At 35.5% G+C, this 26,817-nt stretch overlaps 1 protein-coding gene across 3 annotated transcripts in view; it reads right to left on the minus strand.

The window, feature by feature from the left end:
* Positions 1 to 3,857: 3,857 nt before the first annotated feature.
* The window catches only part of WDR26 (WD repeat domain 26), a 37,983-nt gene continuing 15,023 nt past the window's right edge, over positions 3,858 to 26,817 (minus strand). For 2 of the 3 annotated variants that reach the window (XM_081039090.1, XM_081039091.1), the window contains exons 7-14: positions 23,610 to 23,748; positions 19,255 to 19,395; positions 16,290 to 16,409; positions 14,719 to 14,864; positions 14,323 to 14,401; positions 13,920 to 14,049; positions 10,975 to 11,160; positions 3,858 to 8,387 (exon numbers count right to left, since the gene is read on the minus strand). In XM_081039090.1, the coding sequence (XP_080895216.1) occupies positions 8,362 to 8,387; positions 10,975 to 11,160; positions 13,920 to 14,049; positions 14,323 to 14,401; positions 14,719 to 14,864; positions 16,290 to 16,409; positions 19,255 to 19,395; positions 23,610 to 23,748 (967 nt within the window). In that variant the 3' untranslated portion in view covers positions 3,858 to 8,361. The remainder of the gene's footprint in view (positions 8,388 to 10,974; positions 11,161 to 13,919; positions 14,050 to 14,322; positions 14,402 to 14,718; positions 14,865 to 16,289; positions 16,410 to 19,254; positions 19,396 to 23,609; positions 23,749 to 26,817) is intronic. The other variant, XR_013992654.1, reaches the window with a different exon arrangement.

Below are 26,817 nucleotides of genomic sequence, written 5' to 3' on the forward strand. Positions count from 1 at the left end.
GTCCACTGAGTTAGTTTGGTACCAAGTTCAAGTTGCTCTTCTCGAGACATTCCTTGATAAAAGCTTTTGTTCTCAGTTGCTTCCCTCTGAAGCTGGGTGAAGAAGAGTGAGTGTCTGGGTGGTCAGAATCAGCCAGCCGAGGGCTCAGAGGTTTGTGGCTTCCTCTGCTGTGTATCTGGTTTGCTCCTTCCGTTATGGAGCAATGTTGGTTTCATCTGTATCCGTTCCCATTAAGCATTAGAACCCAGTCAGGAGGTGAATTGGTTTAACAAATACCTAAATTCCTGTACTCTGATGGAACACCTGTCAGATACTGAGGGCACAGTAAACTTCTGAGTTACACACATGTGGTCACTCTGCAGCCAGCTCTCTTGCTCCTGCTTTGCTTCTAAGTGCCCTCCCTGTGCTTCAGCAGGACACCCACTTTGTTGATCCAGGGCCTCAAATCTCATCTGCTGTTCTGAGTACCATACACTCTTGGGGCAAGAGGCTGGCACTTGAACAAGGAAGGAGCTTGAATCTTACCTATTCTCACAGCTCAAGTCACTCAATTGGTAACCTCTGAAAGAGAGAGGTTATAACACAGAACCAGGCTCTAGAGCAGGGGTGTCCAAACTTTTGTCAATGTTTTCTACCAAGGGCCATATGCGGTAAAATACACAAACAGCCGGGGCCACTCACTCGAGGTGAAGTACGTATTGCCTCACCTGGTTTATTTAAGTAAACTAAATATATTTTTGGAATTTGCTGCGGGCCAATAAAAAATGGATCGCGGGCCGCAGTTTGGACACCCCTGCTCTAGAGCCTCATCTTATCCCTTGATCAGATCAGAAGCCTATTTCATAGATTGGATGCAAATTGGGTTGAGAGCTGACAGTGATGATTCAATTAAAAGCAACCAGTTTGGTCGACACTACACTATCACAGAGAGACATGCAGGACGAGACGAGCCCTGTTACTTGGTATTTTGTTTTACTAGCTACAGTAATCAAACCCATGGGCATTCTTGTTTTCTTCATAACATCCCCCACCCTGTCTTGAATCACCAGACATGACTATGTAATACTTTTGTGTCTATTTCTGTCAGATGAGGGTTATTAAAACACATACACATAACCATAGTACCAATGACAACTAGTAATTCCCTGGTACTAAATATCCAGTTGGTACCCAAATTTACCCCGTTGGCTTAAGTTTTATAGCTGGTTTGTTCACATTGGGATCCAAACAAGATCTGTCCATCTCATTTTGTTAATGTCTCATCTCTGAAATCTAGGTTTTTCCTTTTGTTCCTTCCAATTTGTTGAAAAAACTGGGTCCTTTGATATAGTGATCTTTTTTGTGTAGAATCTCCAATATTCTGGATTTTGCTGAGCCGCCTCTGTATTAATTTCAAACTCTTTAAAAAATCGCTTATGGTTTTACTATGTGCGTTCTCACACATTACAATGCTGTTTTATAAGACACTGTTAGCTGCTTTTATAGATGAGGGAGACAGGCTTTGACAAGCGAGGTAAACTGAAGTGACACACCAAGTGATAGGATTTCGTCAGGTATACTGACTCTAAAACCCTTGATTTTAACCACTACAGATTTATAAAACAATTTAGAGATGATTCTAATTTATTGTGAAGATTTTCCTCTATAAAATGTTTTGTTTTAATTGTGTGGAGAAAAATACTGATATAACTTCAAAAGTGTCAGTTTTATTTTTATGAATTATGCAGTTAACTAGAATCAGTCAAGTGGGCAACTTTTCACCTGACAAGTTTTACGTCAGTTTTATTCCAAGGTTAAATGGCCATCTATAGACCAAGGGAGGTTTATATGGTGTAGTGCTTACAAACATGCTCAGAGGCACCAGCTTCTCCATACCATTTAGGTTATTTAAGTCTATTTTCCTCATTTGTGAAATGGGAATTAAGAGAGCACTGCCACAGCAAGCCACCACGCGAAACAAAAATGCATGTCAAGTGGCTCATCCAGGGACTGGCCTACAGGAAGCATCCAGTCTATTAGCCCAGATGAACACCTGTGTGCATGCACGTTACTCACTGATCAAGTAGGTGTGCAGTACTGTAGTCAGTCTCTCGATACCCTTCTTGCTCCTGCTCTTAATTCTTGGTCTCATTGCTGAAGTAATACAGCGCAGTCCTGAGGTTCTCACAAACCACCAGTAAATGGATTAGTGCCAACTGGTAACATAAAATTACTTGGGGTGTTCATAAATTTGGCTGGAGATCTAGAAGGTGGTTTAGAAATCAAAATTAAATGCAAAACATTTAGCATACTAATTTGAATTCCAAATAACGGATTATCACCATAGTTAATTACTTATGTCTTAAATAAGATCTTTCTCCTGAGGTGATAAAAGACATAAAGTCTTAAATTGTATATGAGGGACCCAAGTTGCATCAATATAATGACCAAAGCAGCAACTAATCTTCACATCGGAAAGGAAATGAACACTTGATTGAAAATGTATTTGTCCTTCCCTGTTTCCTGCATTAGTTGAATTACATGCTGATTTAATATTCTGTTAACTACATGACCAGAACAGTTCCATATATAGCAAGCTCACGTTGAAGGACCCCGAGTTCGAGGGAGATCGCACTGCCCCAAAGTCAACGGCAGACACTGAAGGTTACTGGCGGTAGTGCTAGGATGGCGGGCTCACGCTGTTGTTGCAACTTCCTTAACAGTGTTAAGTTTTTCTGGAAAAAAAATTCAAGTAGAAGTCGTTAAACAATGTAATTAAAGACCATCCACTTTTATTTTGCTTAAGTGGAAGGGAATTGATTGGGTTTTAAAATATAACTCTCTAAGGTTTGTTAACGTTGGGAAACTTTTATACTTGGTGCTGGGAGCTGGCATGAAACTTGACGATCTCAAATTAGCTAAATCTGCAATGTACAGCTGTATTTAAAGAAAGGAAGTAGAAAAACTTCTTCCTTCTCTTGCCTGTTGATCAGAGGAAGTTGCAACCAGACTTTCAAATTGGTGAGCAGCGGTGTGGAAGCACCACCTCTCCGCCTCCTTAGATCTGCTGTCCTAGGCTGACTCTCCACTAATTCCCTGCCACTAATTTTTCACATTTGAACTTCCTTTTACTGTACAGAACGCCATTCTCAGTAAAAATCTTAAAAGTCCACTTCTGTAATCATTCACCCCAATGGGGCAATTGGTTTTCTTTTCCTTTTTTCATAAACACATATTACTGTAGATTTGTACACAACAAATGCTTTCTCCAAGATCTTTAAAGAACTATGCAATTATTATGATATAAATTTAGATTTAAAACTGGAAATGTATTTTTTCTAATAATCAACGTTTTTAATACCTAAGTGCATAATTTCAGATGCAGTAATATTTTTGAACAAAATGGGGCCTGTCATTCCTTTAAAATGTAAATGTTCCTTAAATTTTTCTAAATCCATGAGTTCACACAATAGCTCTTTAAAAAGCTATCCCAACAGATGAAGCAGTCTTTCTTAAGTCCCACTTAAAAATTCCAGGTAAGTAAGTAAAGTCAAATTCAGCAAATCAATTGCCTAAGGTACAAATGGTACTATTTAAACATGCAGATGAATGGATATTAGATCTAACACAGCAACAATTACTTCTTCATTCTGTTTATTGGATCGAAAGGGAATACAAACGATTGCTTAAGTGCTACGCACTGACATGGAAAGGTGTATTTAAAAAAAAAAAAATCCCAGTAAAGCAAATTAAAGTTAATGTAGCTTCAATTGAACAAAATTTTAAAGACGTTTAATATACTACACATTCATAAAATAAAAGTTAAAGGGTGTTTTGTAAATAATTAGTAGAACAAGTGAAAATAAATATCAAAGACCTGAAGTTTTTTATGCTTTAATGAAATAATAAAGCAAAGAAATTTAAACTACTAAATATAATCTGAGAGGCAGTTAAAAAAAAAACAACAAAAACAAAACCCCCCAAAATTTAAGAACACAATCCTTTGAAACATTTAATCAGTCCATAGCAAATAGTTATCACATACCAAAAGCTCTAAGTGTTAACTAGTTCCACCACAATGCCATGTAAATCTTGACAATTTAGAAACCTTGAGATCACCACTTAAGTTCTTTTCTTGATCTCTACAGCTTGGTTTGTAAGTACATACATGCTTTTGTGGCTCTATTCCCCTCGCCACACACATACATTTTCAAGGAGCCAATAACATTTTTTCCATTTGTGCCTAAAAATGTTACGTTTCGGTTTTAGCACATTGACCCTGGTAATGAAAATGTTTAAGTTAAAGATGGGGACACAATTTCAATCTTATAAAAATATACCAGTATTAACCAAACCTTAAATTCAGAGAGGGCACTTCACATGTGCACGAGACTTTTAGTAAAACTGACAAGAACCTAGAACGGCTGTTTCCAGGCCTTTTAATGAATTAAGTACTCTCTTCCACACACACACTCACACATCACACCACACACACATACACACACACACATTTTTATACTGAGTTTCATTAAATCCAGGCTATCTGGATTAAGTACATAGGGGATGTTTTAATTTTTATTTTTGCAACTATAGGGCAGCTACTATAACAATAGCTTAACACTGACAAATCTCAATTAAGTTCACCCTGTTTTTAGAAAGTGTCTAAGTGTAAATGCAAATTCACCTCTTCTTTTAAATTAGCAGTTTATATTAAATTAGACATGGTTTTTGAAATGGAAGTAGTATTTTGGAGAGCAACCCCAAAAGAGAGCTGCTAAAGTCTAAATGTCTAAATGAGAAATTAAAATATAACTAAATCAAGATATTTATACATTTTTGAGATGGGACAAAAAGGATATTAAGAAAAATGTCTTCTTTCCTCCCCATTCAAAAGCAGCCATTCTTCTGCTGTGAAAGAAACTGACATGGATATGTCCCTTTCAAGAGATGTACGATATATTTACCACTCTGAGCAGAGGTGATAGGGTCAGTTCTTGTGTGCAGGAACCAACATCCTACAAAAGAAAATTTCAAAATGGGGAGGGGTGGGAAAGAAGGGTTTTCTATTAATATCATGGAATGCCACTCTAGAGGGAGAACACTCCTAGTAATAAAAATCACCATATTACTACTAGTGTGATTTCAGATTAAGAAAATACTGACAAAAATTGGATTTTTTTCAACTAGCAGGTTATTTTAATTACTTAGTTTATATTTAAAGTTAGGTAATCCCTTTTTTGTTCTCCCACCCACTAAAATGGGCCAATTTGTAGGGACATTTGCAAATGAAATTTCCTGTTTAAACTACTTACCTGGTTTAATATACATTTACCTGGCCAATAAAATTAACAGAAATGTAGCTGGCATGAACACTAATAAAGTACAAAACCCCAAACTGAAGCTTTGTCATCCCTCCCAACTAATCCCCCACTGTAGTTGTTTATCACCACCCACACGCCAATCTTTAATCCCCAAATCCAACACTGTACTATTAATAACCAATTATTTGAAGGAAAAAGACATTTAATTCCATACTTGCTCTAGCCCTTAATGAGTAGCAACAACAAAAACATTTTTAAGCACATGGAAATGAGCCTACTAACCTGATTTTTGGAGCCAAAATTCTCCACTCTATTTTGATCTATGTGCAAAAAGTATTGGTACTTTTCAATTTATACATTTGTTAGTATCTTGCGGCTGGCTTGGTAGTTTACTTACATATTCTCACTCTTAACCCTATGCAGACTATAGCACTCTCCCAAGTTTTCAGTTACATCTATGTGTTAGACCATCCTGCTATCAGGTTGTACCACAAAACCCTAGGTTTCTTCACCCTTTATTTCACCTTTCTAGCCCGTCACTGCGTGGCAAATGCATGGAATAGATGTTTACAGCAAATTGGCACAGCAAAGTACCAGTACATATAGGAAGCTGCCAGTTAAGACAGATCTGGAACCCCAACTCACCTAGCTGCTGCAGAAACCTTTGCATAGTTGTTACTCCGTTTTAATGGAGTTATATTCTTGTAAGATGTGCCTCCCTTTAACTCCACGTTTTTAAAGTGTTTTTAACTGTAGTTCAGAAGCACTCTGAGAACTCAGATCTAGGGCTTGGGTGGGTGAAGTACAGAATCTGAGTGCCAAATTGCCCCTGAATGGGCACAAATCTCAGTGAACGTTACTAATGTACGCAAGCACACTGCAACCAAATTTGTAAACAGCTGTGGAGTTTCTATGCCCACACTTTATCAGGGATGTTCCTGTAGAGTTATTACTGGGGTGTATTAATGGCTTCAGGGTATAATACATGAATCACTTAAAATATGCATCGATTTAACTGTACTGAGGTAAAGAGAAGTTGCCACTTAATTATATACAGTTACCAATGAAGATTTTTATTCAAGCTTAAAGTAAAAAGTAATTTTAGTTAAGAAAAATGAAGTACCAGATAAACTAGAACATAGTTATCTTAACTTAGAAGTATCAAAACAGGAATTATTGATTCTCTTAAGTGGTGGTCTCTGCAAAATTGAGCTTGAAGAAATCTTTTACACATACCAATTTGATAAAATAATCTGCTGACCATGATCTGTCTTTTTCTCTGTGAGAGCTTTTGGGAGAATCTGTGCTGTTTTAAGGCCAATTGTGTTTTTCTTTCTTCTCCCCTTCCCTGACTTTCCCATTTCTCCCTGCTGCCATCCCCTACTTCCCACCCCCCAATGGAAGAATTCCTCCTTTGTGGATCCCGAAAGAGTCTGCTCATGGTAATAATACATTATAGACTTGGCTGGGCCTAACAGGGAACTTGGTACAAGACTTATTCGTCACCAGTCTTATTTTGGGGGTATTCCCACTCCTCTTTCCAACATAACAGCTGCGGTCACCAAACTTATCCTCTACCAAAAAAGGGAGGAAATTTCAAAGGAGACTAAGGTTGTTGTATTCAGCTGTTATGGGGTTTAAAAGCACAATGTGAACACCAGGCTTTTGGCTTATTTTAAATGTGAAATTCTCAAAATTAAAAGTGCTTTTCCATTAAAAAAAAACAAAAAAAACAAAACCTTTCCTTAAACTAAAAAGGGACGGGAGAGGGAAAGACTATCCACAGCACCAGTTTAGAATGAGGTTCAGTATGGCAATATCTGAAAAACTGAGAAGGAATATTCTTTAAATTTATGTATTCCTATATGTCAAAATATTAAGGGCAATTAAGAGAAATGACTATGAGGTTTTAAACCCAGTTTAAGTATGTTTGTAACTTGCTGAATTTTCCTAACAAGCTCAATTATACTATGAATTTCCAAAGTGGTTATATCTGCTGATTTCTACTCTCTCGCTAGATCACAGCAAAATGATTTCCCAAGTTGAAAACAACTTGGAATGAGCTGTGCTGAAAACCTAAACTGCCTACTGATCTCTCATGTTGGTATATATTTAAAATTCTCTTTTTGAATCTTGAATTTCTTCAAGATCAGGTACTGATGTTACTTCAGGAATAAAACAAAAAGGGGAAACCTTCCAAGTGTTACTCTGAATTTCCTGTGTAATGTCCTTCCAAGCACTGCTTCTGACCAGGTCTCATGTGGTATTCCAGAAGACATCAGTTACACTGTGTAGCTAAGTCATAGAGGAAACTGTTTTTAAGCTGGTTTAGATTCCAAATGTATACAAATGAAGTCACTTTGATCCTATAAATACTTCTTAATTTATTTTTAAAAAATTGTGCTGTTAACCCTTTTACGGGGCAACAAGCTATGTGAAAAGTACAAAACTTTTTGTCAAATGTAATATTGAGAGTGCTTTTGACATAGTTCACTGGTTCTCATCTGCATCAGAATATACTGCAACACGGGCAAGGCTAGAATCCATGAACCAAGCTGCAAAGATCTCAAGCTAAATAAGGCGGAAAGATTTGGAGAAACAAAAGAAGGAAATTCTTTCCTATCCAATGTATACTCTTCAGACTAATGCACTCTTTCTATCAAGCCTTCTAAACTGTTAAATAAAGTTTTCCAAACAAGCATTTAAACTTCATTACACAGAAGAGCAACAAGAATGGTATCCCACCAGTCAAAAGGCCGGAGGGAAAAAAATATATATACTGAGTTCAATGGGTAAGCCTGAATGTAGCACAGTTCTTCACAACCGATGGGGGGATAATTCAACATGGTGTCCAACAACGTTCTAACGACGTGCTTCATCTCAACTGGTTACTATGAAGCAAGGTGTAAATGTTTGGCCCCAATCGGGCTTCAGAAATGGTTCTTTTTTCATGACGAGCATGTCTGTCCAGCTATCAATCATGTTTGTTTGCACCAAATCCCAAGCCATTAAAATACGACTAATTTAAGTTAAACAGAAGTCGTCTGCTCCAAATTCGCCATCAACTATCCATGCTACTGCATTCCTCTGAATGGAGACAAGATGAAAGGTGGCGGAGGGGTCGGGGGAGAGAGAAGAGAAGGGGAGAAAAAAGTTACCATTAGATATTAGAAAGTTTTAATATCAGCATCATAATATTACAAGATATAATAACATTAAAAAATCACATCAAGGGAAGTTCTTGATACTTTCATCATAATCATTAAAACAATTTGTCTACATCATGTCTTAAGCTATTAATATTACAGTCTAAACTCATGATTATTTTAAATATTGGCAAACCCAAATGACTAATCATATTGGAATCTCATGCTTTTAAAATGAACCTTGAAATAGTTGCACAGAATAGAAAAATCTTCATGATAGTTTACAACAGAAAAGAGGAAAGGAAGATCTGGAAGTCCAAAGTAGAACTGTGTATTTAATTCTCCTTTCAGCGGCTCAGTTTGAAATTCTGCAATATCACCCTACTCTTCTGTTGGTGGGGGGGGAGGGGCAGGCATTTGGGTCACAGCTTTATTTCTATAATTCACATACTATACAATGTACCCATTTAAAATGTACAATTCAAGAGTCATTAGTATATTCACAGAACTGTACAACCATCAATCATCACAATCACCCCAATCACCCATTAGCATATACAAACCCTCAATCCCAACCCTCAGCAATCACCGGTCTATTTTCTATTTCTATGGATTTGCCTACTGGGGACCATTTCATATAAATGGAATCACACAATGTGTGCTCTTTTGTGTCTGGCTTCTTTCACTTAGCATATTGTTTTCAAGGTTCGTCCAAGATGTACCATGTGTTAGTACCTGAGACTATCCTATTTTACATACAGTATGGAACTCTATTGTTATAATAATAATAATAGTAATAAAAACATTTTCAAGCAAGGAACAAAGAACCCAGAAGATCCCTGCATAAAAGGCGTATAACCAAGTATCTAACTATATAGAAGTTGTTTTCCTATTTTAGGTGTAAATAAGAATCTTTTTCAGGGCTATACTTATGTTGCCAAAGCTGAACTGGACCCACATCTTACAGCTAAGCTAAAATTTGGCTTATCCATTATAGTGAGTATTCATGACCAATTAAATTCACCAAATAGCAGTGCAACTCATACTCCACTGCAGTGGAGGCATACACATAGCCTCAAGAGTATGTCTGAAATAAATCCACTTACAATAAATCTGTTACTATATACCTACTATTTTCCTACTTCTTTAAACCACATATGCTTGTTTGCAGAAATAACTTTCAAATGACTAATAAAATTAGAAAAGCACATATAATCAGTTACAGATTTACAGAACACCTATCTTAGGAAGTGGGCCTTGAACTCTAACGAGGACAACAAAAGAAGGTGAAGATTTTTGGTTTCAGTTGATTTCCCAGAGGAATGTCAGAATGGCATGTAGTAATCTACAAATACACAAAGGCCCTTCAAAGTTCTGAACTGAGCAGCAGTTCTCAAACTTTTCAACTCACATGCTCTTCATGCTTTTTACTCTCATCTTTAGCCATATATCCTCACCTGCCAGTAAAATCTGGTCAAGTCTTTTACATTTCATAGTTTGTACCACAAGGACACACAAAAAAGTACAGAGTATGCTTTTCATAACCACGTACGCTACCCTGACAACTCTTCTGTGCTGCGACTAACTTAACTGAGAGCAGTTGCTCACCTTTCTTCCTTGCTTTCAAAAACACTTAGGTGGGACACACTGTGAACAAAAAATCTGTTTCTAGGTAAATTACTTCCTTCTAAGCACACTAAATATTTTACTTGCTCTGTTTGAAAAAAGGAGGATAAGTTATTTACATAAAATTTCTCATTATTTCTTCTCTCTAGTACTGGTATCTTGGTCAATGAAGCTATGTCCTTAACTGTTAGCCTTCTGGCTTTGCACTTTCTTCATCTCCAAGTATCTAAAAGGAATAGAAAACACCTTTCTATTTGAAGACTCGGCAGCACCCAACAGATTAGGTAATTAGTCTCGCCATGCTTCAGTTTTCTCACCCACAGACATGAGGATAAAACCACTTCTCTTACAGGGCTATGAAGAGTCTATGCATGATAGCATATATAAAGGGCCTAGCATACTGCTTGGCACACAGGTACATGATACATTTTAGTTCCCTTCTCTTTCTCCATCCATCATGTATAGCTCATGCTAGTATGATACATGGTGTTAACAGAGGTTTATTTTTAAGAATAAAATCCATAATCAAGATTATTCTCAAGTTGTTCAAATTCTGTATACTAGCAGTTTTCATGGGTGTAAAAGTACAAAATACTTCTTGTATGATGAAGCAAGTTTTTAAAAGTGATATTAAATACTAAATAGCTAACTGGATGTAAATGAAGTGGCACCTTCTAGCTTATTCTCCCTACTGTCACCAATGAAACAAAAAATACCACTCTATCTCAGATTACTTAAACTCCTACTGTAGAATAAGATAGTGTACAATCTCTAAAAGAGGGAATAAATAAATTAGATCCCACACTTCAAACAAAGTACTGCTTAAAACTGCTGCAACTTTGTAATAAGCAGGGCAATATTTCCTCTGGAGAAAATACAGGCATGTTGTACAATGGTGTTACCTTCAATATTCTGGTGGTCTATAAAAGGTGCTGGTCCCCATATTCTAACAGTGCCATCATCTGAGGCGCTGGCCATCATGGATGGAATCTGTGGGTTCCAGCTCACACAGTTTACTGTACGTGTGTGCCCTGTCAGCTCCGCAATTGGCAGTTCACTACGTTTGTGCCAGATGTAAACCTTGTGATCTGAATAAACAGTAATTCAGAGAAAAGTTATGGAGTTGTTATACATTAACAAACCAACTAATTTTAAATCTAATATTCATTACACATAGAAATGACTTGATTATTAGCACTTAAAAGGAGAACAAATATAACACAGTTTAACAAATTACCTTATGAAAATCCATTTAAATAAAATATACATTTTTTCTCCTATTAAGGTGATTAGCTCTCAAGTCACCACAAAATCTATTTGAAATATTCTGTAATACATGAGTAATACATAACTACAGTCAAGGTCTTTGAATGCAAACAAATGTAGGAGATAAAAATTCTATGGAAATGTGAGGTGACAAAAGCAATATATCCAAATTCAAAAACAGCAGTAATGAAGATCACAGCGAAATCTTTCCTGGGTGCTTACAATGTACTAGGTACTAAATACTTCATGTATATTATTCAATCTTCACCACCATCATGAGGTGGGTACTATGCTTATCCCCTTTTTATGGGTGGTGACTGAAGCACTGAGAGGTTAAGCAACCCACTCATGTTTAGCAGCTTGTATAGGTTGGTGCAGTAGTAATTATGGTTTAAAAGGTTAATAACGGCAAAAACTGTAACTACTTTTGCACCAACCTAATAAATAGTGGGGTTGGGACTGAAATCTCAAGGCTCTGCTCCAGAGTTCACTGGTGAGTCTAGACAACTGTCTTGTATCTGCATCGTAAAATGGCTTTGCAGTAAACTATTTATAATCTCATGAAGCAACCAAGAAAACCAAAACCCCCAACAACTTTGGAATAAAACTAATCTTCGAAAAGACCAACCAAATAGTAGAGCAGTGGTTCAGTGTGTGGGCTCTGGAGTCAGACGACCAGTCCACACCCTCCCTTCTCTCAGCGCCTGACCAGCTGTGTAACTGTGGGCACGTGACTATGCAACTCTTCCTCAGTAAATGGGGATTTGTACTTACTGGGTCATGTGATGAGGATAAAGTTTGTATGTGAAAAAGTGTTTTGAACAGAGTCTAGCACATAGTAAACATCACGTATTACTATACAAAGTTAGCTAAATATAAGTGGTGTTTCTTAAACAGAAGGTGGAACCAGAGTAAATCAGAAAAGTGTTCAGTCTGAAGGTCTGTCAGTCAACTAGGCGGTCAATATGGGAGCTTTCAGTGGGTGTGCTGCAAACTGAGGCAACTCTAGAGTGGGGATTTGGAAGGCCCTTGGAATGTATTCCTTACAAATACACGACAAATGGAATACTGTGGTCACCGTGGGAGATAATACATGCACTATGTCCACAAACTATTCAAAACATTTTTAGAACCATTCTAAACCACCTGAGTCATGAGAATACTAATCTCTTTTCATAGTAGGTTTCATTTTTAGCCCTAAACAGAATATAATGTGGTTTAATTACATTATTCACCAGGCTTAGTTCTCAGTTAGTTAGTATTTAAAAAAAAAAAAAAATGGCATCATGAGGGATAATGGTAGCCATACATATGTTTAAGCACTTCTAAGGTACATATTATTTCCAGAAAGTTACAGGGGATTGTGAGGCATAATTCAGAGAGAAAAACACACATCAGAAGCAGGACTAAATAGAGCATGGAGAAAAAGATCTTAGATTAGGAGGAGTTAAAGAGCAAACAGAAGGCTTAATATACATAGACCACATGAAATTAGAAACCAATGGAGAATCTGGAAAAACATAACATGGTTAAACTAACAGGCAAAAAGATTTTTTGACTGGAAAGAAGTGAACTCACAATTGTTACCTAACAAACCACTCTTCTCTCCTCTAAATTTTAACTGACATAGATTATTTTAGGAAAGAAAGACTGGATAAATTCACATGCTTCATGTTAAAATCATCCCTAAATGTCTCTACTTGTCCTAATCCTTTCACACTCTTTACACACAAAGGAAAAACTTATGTGCCACATGATTCTCTTACCTACTGAGATCAGTTTTTTTGGCAAGATGGGATCTCCTTGGAGTATAAAACTAGATTTAGTATTTTAAAAGGTGACTTAAATAGTTTGATGCTATAGTACTTAGAACAGTATACTGGGTACTTAAGAAAAACATGTTAAACAAAAAAATTGCAATAATTTGCCATTATTTATATTTCTATCACCTTAAAAAGTACAGTAACTTTCAATACTGCCTCACTTAACCTGTGCTTGCATATTTTAAACAAGTTATATTTCAAATGAGACTGACTACTTTTGGTATGTGCCTGGCTGAAATACTGATGTTGTTAAACTGGAGAATAAATTTATTCAAAAAAGGTAGTCGAGACAATTCTGTAATTTCAGCTTTTCTGAGTCCCTATGAATAATCAAACTAAATTTTTCTCTTTGGCCATTAAAGAAATGCTGAAGATCTAACTATACTCAATTCTGTGTAAGTTCAGATAAAACATCATAATGAACCTTGACATTTTAGATACTACTAACCTCTAAAAACCACCAGTCTCATGAAAAAACAAGTCACCATATGAAAAAGTAATGATTTAACTGAGTCCTCATTTGACGCGTGCACTGAACACGCCTCTACTTGGCCAGAACAGGCACCACTGATTTGTGACAGCAAGGACTCAAGTCATTCCAAAAAAGGGGAAATTAACAGTGTGCTGGATAAATAACTCATACAATTTTTAACATCTTGAATTTGCTTGGAGGCAAGACCACCTTCACAAATTGAGAGAATTACAGAAGTTTATACCCATCGATATATGTGAACTGATAGTTAACACAAATAATTTACCTTCACTGCCACTAGAGATGAAGTCTTCATTATGGCCTCCAAAACATGAATGAATTGTATAAAACCCTTGCGTGACACCTTGATACTTTCTTACTAAAACTCTGTCTTGCAAGTCCCATAAATGAACTCCCTATAGGCAAAAGAAAACATTAGGTTATTTATTCTACTCAACACAAAGAATTTAAAAAAGTAATCTGTGAACATCCCTTTGCTTGATGGAACATTTTTATTTATGTAAAATACTAAATTTCTGACAAATTTATAATTGATTCTACACACATAAGGTCAAACACATGCAGTAAAATTTAATTAGTGGAAATATTTCTGTTTATGTATATACTAAAAATCACAATTAAAATTTGAACTAAGCTAAATTTTTCTGAAATTATACTAAGAAACTTACCTGAGTTGCTACATTTAACAAAGCTAATCGGCCAGTCTTTGAAATAGTAAAAGACATAATGGGATGATCTTCTTGTACTCTGTAATCAGAAAATAATTTGTAAAAAGCCAACACACCAGGAATCAAGACATTTAAATTACCAAAATATAAAATTTTCTAGCTTAAATGTCACAATTTTGTTTGTAATCATTATAATACACTGTATTTCAATCAAGAAAAAGAATGTGAGTTAATGATTTGCGTGACTAAGCGTCACCTGACCATCAATCCAAATTACCAAAGAATCAAACCAAAACTAAAACCAATGGAAACTCCTCTTCTGAAAGAGCGAGTCCCACTACACCATTTTAATATAAATCAGACAATTACTGTGTAATAGATACAAAAAATAGTTACATGTTCCTATCTGTAAGGTCCTCGAAGTTATATCCCCGAATTCGCTGGTGTGTATCTGATGCCAGAACAGTCTTCCCATCACTCAAGCACCAAAGACATTGCACTCGCACCCCTTCCCAGGAGTCAAGGAGATTCCCATCTAAATCCTGAGCAGGAGAAAATTACTTTTAACTTCATTACTGAACAGCACTCAGAAAGCGAACAAAAAAACAAAAGAATTCCTTAGAACTATCTTTTTGTAATAAGTTTGTCTTTTCCTGACACTGATCTCAATCTAATTGTTCCATAAGTGTTTTCAAACATGAAAATTTGAATGCAGGTCGAATTTCACCACCACAATACCAAAAGGGGAGGGGGTGAGAATCTCTGTAAATCTGTCTTTCCTTCAAAAACCCACCATACACAGGTAAATACAAAGAAAAAATCCCTATGTTCCAAGTAAAGGTCTCACTACTGTTAAAAAATAATTCAAACATTCCTTTAAAATTCATTATACTGGGATTTGTCTTATAATATTCAGAAGTTGTGATATGGAAAAAGATTATTAAAACATTAACTTTTTACAGAACTTAGAAATCTGTTATGTCATTTTAAAAAGCTTCACCAAATTTGTAACATGTGCTACAGATCAAAGCTTTTAGGATCATTAGCTTATCAAATATTCAAAGCTCTGAGAGGCATCCTATTCCCATTTTACAGATTAGGAAACTACCAAATCCTATATCCTGAAGGTTCAAACACTGTCAGCAGAAACATATGTGGTCATCTTGCACCAAGGAATTAAGAACTAATGGCTTATAACCATGCTGAGATAATATGACACTAGATTCCATGGATTTCCTGGCCATCTTAATGAAAGAAATTGGTAATTTGCAATGGCTTACATAAAAGCCCTTATGGTAAGTGATCTCTAGCTATAGTGAATGATTTGATGGAATTTATTATCTTGTTTTAGTCCTGAAAATAAATCTGAAAGTGCCTACTGGCACCATGCCAGGCAGTGATATGAGACATGGAATCGAGATAGGCAGTAATGACACTGTATTTGTATCACAGTCTACCTTGTCAGTCTTTTTACCTATTACTTATTTTTATCATCCCAACAATTCAAGATTAACAGGGCAGGTATTGATCAGCAGAGACCGGAAATAAAGACTGAAAATTTACCCGGTAGCACTCATCACCACTTTAATTCCGCAAATATTTAAGACAGTCTAATCATGAAATTCAACATCTTTCTTTTCCATATACAAAAAATTGAAAGGGCCAAAATCTCAAAAGAAATTAAATACTAAACCTTTTCATTCCTATATTAGAAACTTGTCTATAAGAACTTAGTAATACAAAGTTTAAACGTTTTAATAAATGCAAAATCTATACTTTGTACAAAAACTTGAAATGGTTTAAAAAAAGGAGAAAAAACACAAAGTTCTACTGGACAGTGCTTATCTAGATAGATGGCAAAGGTCTTAATACAGTATATTTTCTAAAAGTCAAATGAATTCTTTATTTAAACAAACTAAATTTGCTTTTAAAGAAGCAGACGTCCAAAGAGGGCACTAAATACTCACACACTGATAGAACTGCCCACGTTGACCTCCAGTTACAAAGCGTTTCCCATCTGGATTCCAAGCCACACTTGTTAAACTATCTTCATGAGACTGGCTCATTTTTGTCCTTAGCTCTCCCGTCTATGAAGAAACAAAACTGTGAATAAGACCTTCAAAATACCCCTCTAAAGGGAATGTGTAAAGAAAAAAAAGAATACTAACTGGGATATCTGGTTAGTTTTCCTAATTAGAGAAATAAATTGTTTTAAATTGGCCTTTCAAAAAAAGCTTGTAACTTTCAGAAATTAAAGATTTGAATAAAAATCAAGGGATTGAACAATGCCTGGCATAGGTGACCCACAGAATAGACATGATGAAAAAAACTCCAATAAAACTCTCATCTTAAAATCAATTACATTCATGAATTAAAACATGTAACTTTTCCCAAGTAAAATGGTAAAATGCCTAATAAACACCACATATCTATTCCTTCTGAGTTTCCACTGCTCCTCAGTCCACAGTTCTTTATAAATTTTATTCTGAATATTCCTCAAGAACAAGATTAATGGGTAGAAAAACTATGCCCTTAGTCTAGGCCAAGGGTCTGGGCAGTCTAAATTATGTTAAATTTCATATTCAAGATTCTCAAAATGTAGTAGGGAAGATAGGAAGAAAAATGAAAATTATTTTTCTGATATATAACTTTATTTCAATTAAAAGTAACAGCAAAGAAAGAGGAATTTTTGTACTGTTTAGCATAGCCATTTTCTAAAGCATTCCCAACTAAGCAAGACTATTTAGTGGTTACAACCTTCAGATATCCTCCTGTTATTTTTTTCTAAGTTATTCAACTTAGAAGGTAGACACATACCATTTAATCTAGTCTTGATTCCATTTTGTTCATGGATTAGAAACAGGATCTGAGAGATTATAGCTGCCCTTGGTATAATAAAAAGTACATGGGCATAATTTTCCTGTGAGAAATGGGTAATCAAAAGTAAAAAAAAAAAAAAAAAAAAAAAAAGAGTGAAAACAAAGTGTATGATCAGGAAACGGGGCCAAGTAATAAAAGCAGAGAGGGTACAAAAATAGAAAACCAGATGTCTCCCTTACACTGAAAAAAAAAAAAAAAAGTCAGCAATCTTAAATCCTTCCCACATATTGTTAACTGCCCTCACCTACTTACTTTTTTGGGTTGCTTAATACAAACAGTTAAAATAAAACTTTAGAAGCACAAATACACATGCAACAGCTAAATCCTCAGTATCTTCTACTCAGAAAAATTTGTTAATACATTAAGTTCTGAAGGCAGAAATGGTGTTTTCTCCTGTTATGCTCAGGATAATGAGTACATGAGGATATTAATTAGGAACCTACCTAAAAGCATAAAGGAACAATTTGGAAACTGACTAAAAAAGGCCACCCTTTCAGAACAAGTCTATCAAATAATGCATAGTAAAACAACCAGGTAAGCTGGCATGTAGTTTAACTGTCCAGCAATTCAAAACTAACTCAAATAAAAACTGCCAGGCACTATAAATTCAGAGTCTCTATTATAGGACTATGACTACATACCTCCTCCCTTTGAGAGGGGAGAAAAAAGCTTTAATGAAGAAAAATTTTTTTGTCTTTTAGGTCAGATTTCCCTCAAGCCTGTTTCACTGAGTGAAAGCCATTTACTCTGTGCCTTGCACCCCTCTGAACCCAATCCCTAATACAACACTGGTTTGCTAAAAATGGCATAAAGACATTTTGGGAATTACTGGGGATTTTTGATTATGAAATGAATACTAGATAGTAGAGAATTATAGTTAATGTTCTTAGATAAGATGATGGTTCTATAAGAGAATGTTATTTTTTTGGAGATATGTGACTAAGTATTTAGGGGTAAAATATCCTACCTATAATTTACTTTCAAATGCTTTGGATAGGGATATATGTGTAAGTACATATACATGTTTGTATACACACACAAAATATTAACAACTGTTGAATTTAGGTGGGCATACAGGTAGATCATCACTGTACTCTTCTTTGAATTTTTCTTAATATTTAAAAATTTTCCAAAAAAGCTGGGGTTGAAATATAAATGAGCAGTAAGAAAACCTTACAGATATAACAGCAGAACTAGAATTATGGCGTATCTTCAGGTACTCCTTACTAGTCATTCTATCCTCTATCCCATTTTTATAGCTTGTCATTTCTATTGCACTTCATCTTCATCCTCCTGGTAAAAATCAGCTTATTTACAGGTTCCCAGACTCAAAACCCTATCCTATCAACTTATACTTTCATACCCAAACCATAGTCTGGACCATTCCCTGGCCTAAGGGAATAAAAAAACAAAAACCATCACCTAACCTGTTAACTTAGAGAAGGAAATTGAAAATTTTTTCTTAAATCACAACTATAAGGTTTCCAAAACAGTCTGTAGACAATGGTGAACTTAATGCTGCGTTTTTCTAAAATGGAACCCTGGATAAAATTCAAGTTTTCATTTAGCAACAGTAATAAAGTCCTTAACAGCAAGTTACCATTTAAATTTACCACACTAGATCAAAATACTAAATATAGACAAGGAGATGGTACGATTGCCATCAAAATAGAAACTTTCGTTTAATGCTGATATTTTCACACTTGAAAAGTAACTTTCATGTACAGTTATGAAAACTAAGAAATATACAATCTTTTCTGAGGTAGAAAGTATCACACTAAATAGTATAAACTCCACAGTACAAAGTACAACATTCCTAAAAATATTTATTGATCATTCTTCCAAAAGCTCTATTATATGCAGCATAATACTTAAATTTATAAAACATCTGGACACTTGGGTTCCATTTGAAGAATTACCTTTTATAAGAGATACATTACGGTAATTTTGGGCACATGGCTCTGTTCTATAGCTCAAGGATAAAGGTATAGTGAATGCGTGCAGCGGACTATGCTGTACTTAAAGGCTACACGAAGGATGGAACTTGCTCACTTGTACATTCCAAAGCCAAAGCTCAGAGCAGTCATCTGGGCCACACGCAACAAGATAGTTGTCATCAGGACTCCATGCAATATAAGAAACGCCGTAAGCATGTCCTTCTAATGTTTTAAGCAGTTTTAGCAGGTGTGTATCCTAGGAGGGAAAACACAACTCAGTTAACGCCCATCTTAAAGTCACTGTTTTTTATGCCACAAGAACTTCAAATAGCTGCAAAGATATACTCTGAAATTCTGAGGAAGTGTTCACAATTTCACCAATTTTCCCCCCAACCGAAGCTCTAACAGCTTGCTTCATAAAGACTCGTTCATGTTGCAACATCTATTAAACATCTACTGTATACAAGGCATTGTGTAGAAGATAGATATATAAACATGACAAGGAAACTAAAAACGGGTAGGTATAGTAAGAGCTGCGTCTCATTTATTTTTTAAACAGCTGTAAGATGTAATTTGTGTACTATAAAATTCACCTTTTTAAAGTATACAACTCAGTGGCTTTTAGTATATTCACAGACTTGTGCAATTTCCACCACAATCTAATTTTACATTTCCTATCACCCCAAAAGGAAACCCCCTACTCATTACTAGTAATTACCCATCCCCTCTCCCTACAGCCCCAGCAAACACTACTCTCCCTATGGATTCGCCAACTCTGAACATTTTATATCAATGGAATCTTACAACATATGGTCTTTTGAAACTGGCTTCTTTTGCTTAGCATGTTTCCAGGGTTCATCCATGTTGGAGTATGTATCAATATTTTATTCCTTGTAATCACTGAATAATATTCCATTGTGTGGATAGACCACATTTTGTTTATCTGTTCATCAGTTGATGAACATTTAGGTTGTTTCCACTTTTTGGCTATTATGAATAATACCACTACGACTATGTATGAATCTCTGTGCAGACCTACGTTTTTATTTCTCTTGGGCAGATACTGAGGCGTGGTACTCCCGGACCACAGGCTAACTGTTTATATTTTGAGGAACTGCCCAGCTGTTTCCCAAGTGTCTGCACTACTGGACATTCCCACCAGCAGGGCTACCACTTGTTCAGTGGTAATCAACATTAGCACTGTTCACAAACAGTATCTCATTTAATTCTCACAAATCTAAAAGTGCTAAGTATTATTCTCCTCCGCCGTATCACATGGAAAGATAAACGCTTAGAAAGGTTAGACACTTGTCTCTGTTTAAAGGTGGGGATTTGAACCTGGGCTACCTGACTCGAAAGCAGATACTCCTGAGCTGTGCAGGATGAACTGGAGAGTGCAAACATGAAGTGACAAGTGACAAGGCTAAGTGAAAAGCCACTTAAGATTTTTAAGCTGGGGAATACATGTTACTCAGCTTTAGGAAGAAAACTCATACGACAATCAGAATGAAAAGACAGCATACGGACACCCTTCAGAAGCTAACATAACAGCCAGAGTTAAGACAAAATGAGGTCCTAAACTCAGATAGGACTGCAACAAGTCAGATAAAAATATACTTAGGACAAAAAATTGATACGACAGAATGAGACAAAATACGTTCAAAGACAACCTCCAGATTTGTTTTAGGGGATATGGATGAATGTGGGAATAGAGAAAGCGGGAATTTAGCCAGAAGTGGGGAAGAACAATGAATTAAATTTTAGACTTTGGTCTAGAGTTATTGACACCAGTTTTGAGCCTGGACGGAAATTCTAGTGCAGTGACTTATAAGTAGAAAAGGGTCTTATTAAACTAGGTTGGGAATTTTTTTCCAGAAATGTCACTGAGAAATAGATGAGCTTACTGAATTTTGCCTCTTTACTGGGTCCTAAGTTTATCAGTCATCCAATTATTTAGTCCAAATTGCCACTGTTTTGACAAAATTAAATAGCTAATGCAACTACTTCTGATTCTTTTTTGGGAGGGGGTCAGAGGCACGAGCAATCAATCTGTGTTAGATCACAGCATCGTGAGGCCAAATTGGCATCATTCAATAAACGAGTCAAGGCTCAAGGTATCCCAGGGACAAACTTTCATTCACAGTGGTGCTTCAGAGCTACACAAACATTTGCTTCTGAACTGATGACAAACTAGAAGCATTTAACTCAAAAACTAGTTGTTTCGTGGACTGCAATAAAAAATAATCTTGTAAAAGATAAAGTTGAAAAAAAATGAGGATATGAATGTTATATGCTCACAAGTCATGTCTCTATACTAACCTTGCAAAGGTGAAATACCATGTTCATGGAATCCACATAACTTTGCTTGGATTTTGACAGGGGGACCGTGCAAAATTCTTGGTTTGGGGGCAAAGGTAACAACACCTGTTAGAGGAAACTACGCAGTAGAATCCTATCAACTCAAATCTTAAGTTTCTCTATGTATTCCTTCTTTCTATCTACCCATTAAAAAATAAACACACAAAACACATATGTAAGAAGATCACTAATTTTCTTACAAGTTTTTCAAATAGTATTTGACATAACAAAATACCATCATACCAAACTAAAACCCACTTTATCTCAGATTGGAATATAAGCACTAACTCTGCATTTCCCAAGCTAATATAAAAGCCTTTTACATGTAACATCTATTAAATTCTGTATAACCAATACTCTGACAAAAACTCTGGGAAATGCTTGCATAAAAGTCTAAACGCCTTAGCAAAGTATACAAGAGCCTCCGTGATCTGGCTGGAGTTTATGCACAGCAAGTCTCAAGTGAGGTGCTCTGCAAAGCTTCTTTGTTCTTTCCCAAATACTTTACATACACATATTGTATGATACTTATTTCAGTGTTGGATTTTCCTTTCTAAACTCTACATTCCTTTCACAGGGGTTCTTAACCTGACACAAGGCATCAATGAGGGATAGAAACAGGGATCTTTGAACTTAAATGGGAGGAAAAAACACACATCTTTCTTTTCATGAGCCATGGGCTGAAATCCAGTGTTTCCTTCAACCTTGAATGCAGGCACTTAACAAGGTAGTATTAGGTGATATATTAGGCATATTAGTGTTACTATATTAGATATTATATTAGGTAGTATTAGGTGATTTTCAATAAAAATCTCAAATATTTTCACATATTACAGTTGTTGCATATATCTCAAAATATGCTCATCACTACTTCAAAATTTTTGTAGTTATTAGATCTCCTGTTAGAATTTGTTATTTAACACATTAACAAAAAAGCAACATTATTATACTGTATCTTTTCTTGTACTATTTTGAAAACTGTATTTCAATATAATCGGGTTTCCTTAGTAATGAACATACAATGCATACTTGGGCTTCCTATGGGTTTTGGTTTATATATTTACTGAGAAGGCATCCACTGGATCATCAGACTGCCAGAGAAGTGCATGACACACAAAAAAGGGTAAAGAATACCGGCTTTAAGGCAAAGAACAGCTATTTACCTTTCGTCCTTCATAGTATATTGCAGGTACACAAGAATTGACACACGCTCTCAAACTTGATTCTCTGATTTTTAAAATATTTCCTTCTACAGATCCTTGTCTTTTTTTTTCAACCTAAGAGCCCCAAACTTTATCCTGGGCTAACATCATATTCTAATATAAATTTTAAAATCAGATTATTCACTTCATAATTTTAGGTGAAAGTCTCTGTAAACCAAATATTATCTCCTTAACCTGTTTGGAGTCATGTATTTTGTTGATCGCTTGATAAATGTTCAACTGGCTGAAAGAAATGGAAATACTTATTTCTACAAATCTGCACATCACCTGGTTATAAACAAAGACAAACCTTATTTTAGAGAGAACTTAAAATTTCAAATCCAGAATACAAACTTTTCATATGTATCACTGGACGGAAAAAAGGAAGGGAGTGTTTTAACAGAAGTTCAACAAATTACACAAGACAATGAAGGGTTTCAGAAGGCAAAATGGTAATGAGTTTTTTTCTAACGTGACAGAATGGACATTGCATTAATCTGTAAAGCATGTATTAACAAAGATACAAATTTGCAGAGACACTAAGAGCGGTAGGTCTGGGGTAAAAATGTTCTAGGCTTTGAGTTTATCTTTGCTACTTACTAGTCGTGAAAGCCTGGACAGTTAACTTCTATGTCAACTTCCTCATTTGAAAAAAGATTTATTCAGGAGTAAATTAGACAATGCACACACAGAGTTAGTACAATCACTAACACGTAACAGTCAACAATTTTGATAATGTTAATCTATATATATTATCTAGACAACATAGAAAGAGGCAAGACATGACAGATGACAAAAAATGCTCTTGGAAAAACTGTTTATATATGCACATTTTACAAACATACACTCAATCAATTATATTAAAAATTACCTCTTTTTGCAGTGTAAACACTCATATTGGAATACATACCGGATCAACTTGCCATATGATAACTGTTGTATCTTTTGATCCTGTTGCTAGTTTAGTGCCATCGTTAGAGAATTTACAGAACCACACTTCATTACAGTGCTCTGTAAGTATCTGCTGAGTATAACATGGGAACTGCCTCCTAAAACAAAGAAGTCCACAAATAATTATTCTTTCAAAATAAATTCATCATAATGAAAAAGGTTAAACAACTGATAAAACTTCTTTGAGGATCAAAAACTTTATGAATGCATTTGTAAATCTTAAGTTTATATTGATATGTGAAAAAAAGAAAATATTATAACATTAGTCAAGGCAGTCTTAGGGTAAATCAGTAATCTAAAATCTGCTTCAGTTTAAAATTTATTCTTTTTCCCCCCTTCTCAAGATTAAAAGAGAGGTAAATTATCCATCATAAATTTTTTTGGTCTAATTAAGTCAATTCATATAAATAAAAATTAATAACCAGGGCTTCATGTGTGTCTGTATAAATTGGCTGGCATCAGGCTGTTTTAGAAGGAATAATGTATATTTTCATTTATAAAAAAACAGCTTGGCATACCAAAAAGAGAATAGGCACTTCATTCAGACAAGTCTGGGTCATAAGCTTTAATATCTTTGGCAAGTCATTTAACTCCTCTGAGCCTCAGAGTATTTATAGAATTCCTCACACGAGGATGAAATAAAAGCATGAGATGGTGAATGTAAAGCATTTAGACTGAGTCTGATACTTAGCTAGTACTTCATAAGTGAAAGTTGTTATTATATTTTGAGGGCAAGGAATTCTATGATTAACTTTACCAAGTTAAAGAGGAAAAAGTTACGGTAAGAATGACCATTCTCATTAAACACTCACTTTTAAAAACCATTCTAGCCCTTGACACCAGCACTGTCTCACAGACCTTTCTGCGATATTGAAACTGTTTTTAAAAATATGTGCTGTCAATTCACTAGCCTGAGAGGTAGTATGTATTTAAAAATAAAATAAATTAACATTCTTTATCTGGCACACATGGCAAGCTCCCTTAACTTGCCAGTTGGGTATTTGGAAGCAGCTTTAAACTTTCAGACTGTCTAACTATTAATCACTTTAATATTAAACTATTATTCTGTATTTGAACTGAAACATAACACTAGTTGACATTCGTGAAGCACTTACTAGATGCCAAGCACTGTGTTACACGCTTAATATGCAGCATTGCTAATTCTCAAAACTACTTTGCAAGGGAAATAACATCCCCATTTTCATGAGGCTCAGAGAAGGCAAATAACTAACAAGATATAAACTGATAAATAACTAAACTAGGATTTAAACCTATAACTGACACCAAGGCCACTTTTCTTTCCAAATATCATTTTTAAATTGTATTTAAGACAACTGTTGGATAAAAATTGCAATCAAATAAGTACTTTCCATATCAAAAATAATACCCCCCCTCCTATCAGTAATAATCACTACTGATGTCATTTATTCAGTGAGAAACACTTTCTATCTAGGCATAAAATACACAAATTCAAATGGCCAAAGTTGAGCATAAATGAAAAGATACATCTAAAATCAGAGTAGCAAAATGTCATTAAAAAAACTGATTCATAATCAAAACTACAGGACACAAATCATCCAGTCTATTGACAATCAGTTGTATCTGAATGTCACCGAAGTGGTATTATGTAAATTGTCATTATTTTATCAAAACTTAATCTTTTAAAAAGACTAGTTAACAGCCCCCGTTTATTAAAAGCCTAATTTTAGAGGTATACAAGTGATAGTTTATCTGTCTCTGATTTCAAATACATTTAAAATTTTAGATGGTATAAAAAATATCAGCACCTTCCTAAATAAAACTAAATAAAATGTAGCATTTTAAACATTTGAATCAAACTGAATCTTAACATTTTAAGTTTCTAAAATATTTTGTAATAATCCTTTACTAAAAAATAAACATTTATGAAGTTACCTGTAGAAACATCTTTCCATTGGTTGCTGATGAAAAAACCCCCACAAAATGATTTTAAAAAACCCAGGATTTAAAGAAAAATTATAGGTTCACTTAAGCATAATCAATTCTTTATTCTCCAGAGAGAAGAGAGAAAAGCTGGTATTTAATTTCAATGCTAAGATGGAACTTCTGAAGATAGAGTTTTCTAGTTTCAATGCTAAAATCTAGTTTCTAAAACTGAGTAAAGCAAATCATAAAAAATATCAACTTTTCTTTTGATGAGCTCTAGATGAGTACGGAATACTAGGTATTAAATCAGATTCAGGTTCTTTTTTCCCTGTTTAGCAATAAACTCACTCTAAGGCACAACTCACTCTAAAGACGCTATACACTGACTTAGTTAAGCCTGACATCTCCCTCCTTAGTGTCTTTAAAATCTACCTTGAAAGTAAAAAGTCAAAGCTGACTGACTCCCAGTTTTCTGGCTTGGAGAAACCAAGTAGATGGTAGCCTTTCACTGAGATAGGGAGTTTAAGAGCAAAAGCAGACTTTCAGGGACAGGTGAGAGGAGAGGGAAGTTCTGTACTTGCCATGCTGCACTGAAGGTACTTGAGCAACACCCACATTGTCGTATCGAGGTCCAAGGCTTTGGAGATCAATTCTGTAGCTGTAGCCCAGACCTGGGAGTCACTAGAAGCATGCAAGTATATAACCTACAGGAGGAGCCTAAAGAGTAGTCAGGACTAAAGCCGAGTCTGGAATGTTCTTAGAACTCAAAGGAAAAGTTTCAAGGCAAAGTAGTCAAATGCTATAGAAAGGTCAAGACATAGGCTGGAAAGCAGCGAATGGATTTAACAAAGATGTTCCTCACCAACACCCGTCACAATTCTGGTGTCGTGTGGGCTGCACGAGTCCTAATGCTATAGGAGTGTGAAGGACAGGGAAAGACGTGGATATTGCGAATGCATAGTGGGTGACTCTTAAGTCGGCTCTAAAGCAGAGGTGGGGAGGGGATGGTAACCAGGAGGAGCATCAAGTCAAAGTTTTGTTTTGTTTGTAAAACATTATAAAGCCCTTTCAATCCGTGATTATCTGAAGAGCAAGAATGCTTTCCTTTCTATGTAAAACTTCAGAGCGCTTTCTACATAGGTTTATAGGAGGCTGATTCTTGATCTGAGGGTTGGAAAAAGTCAGACTACATAGTTTCTCTCATTTACTTTCCAAGGTATTGGTAGAGAAGTTAAAGCACTTAGGAAAAATGTAGGTCACAC

Source organism: Rhinolophus hipposideros (assembly GCF_964194185.1).
Source record: "Rhinolophus hipposideros genome assembly, chromosome: 26".
NCBI lineage: Eukaryota > Metazoa > Chordata > Mammalia > Chiroptera > Rhinolophidae > Rhinolophus > Rhinolophus hipposideros.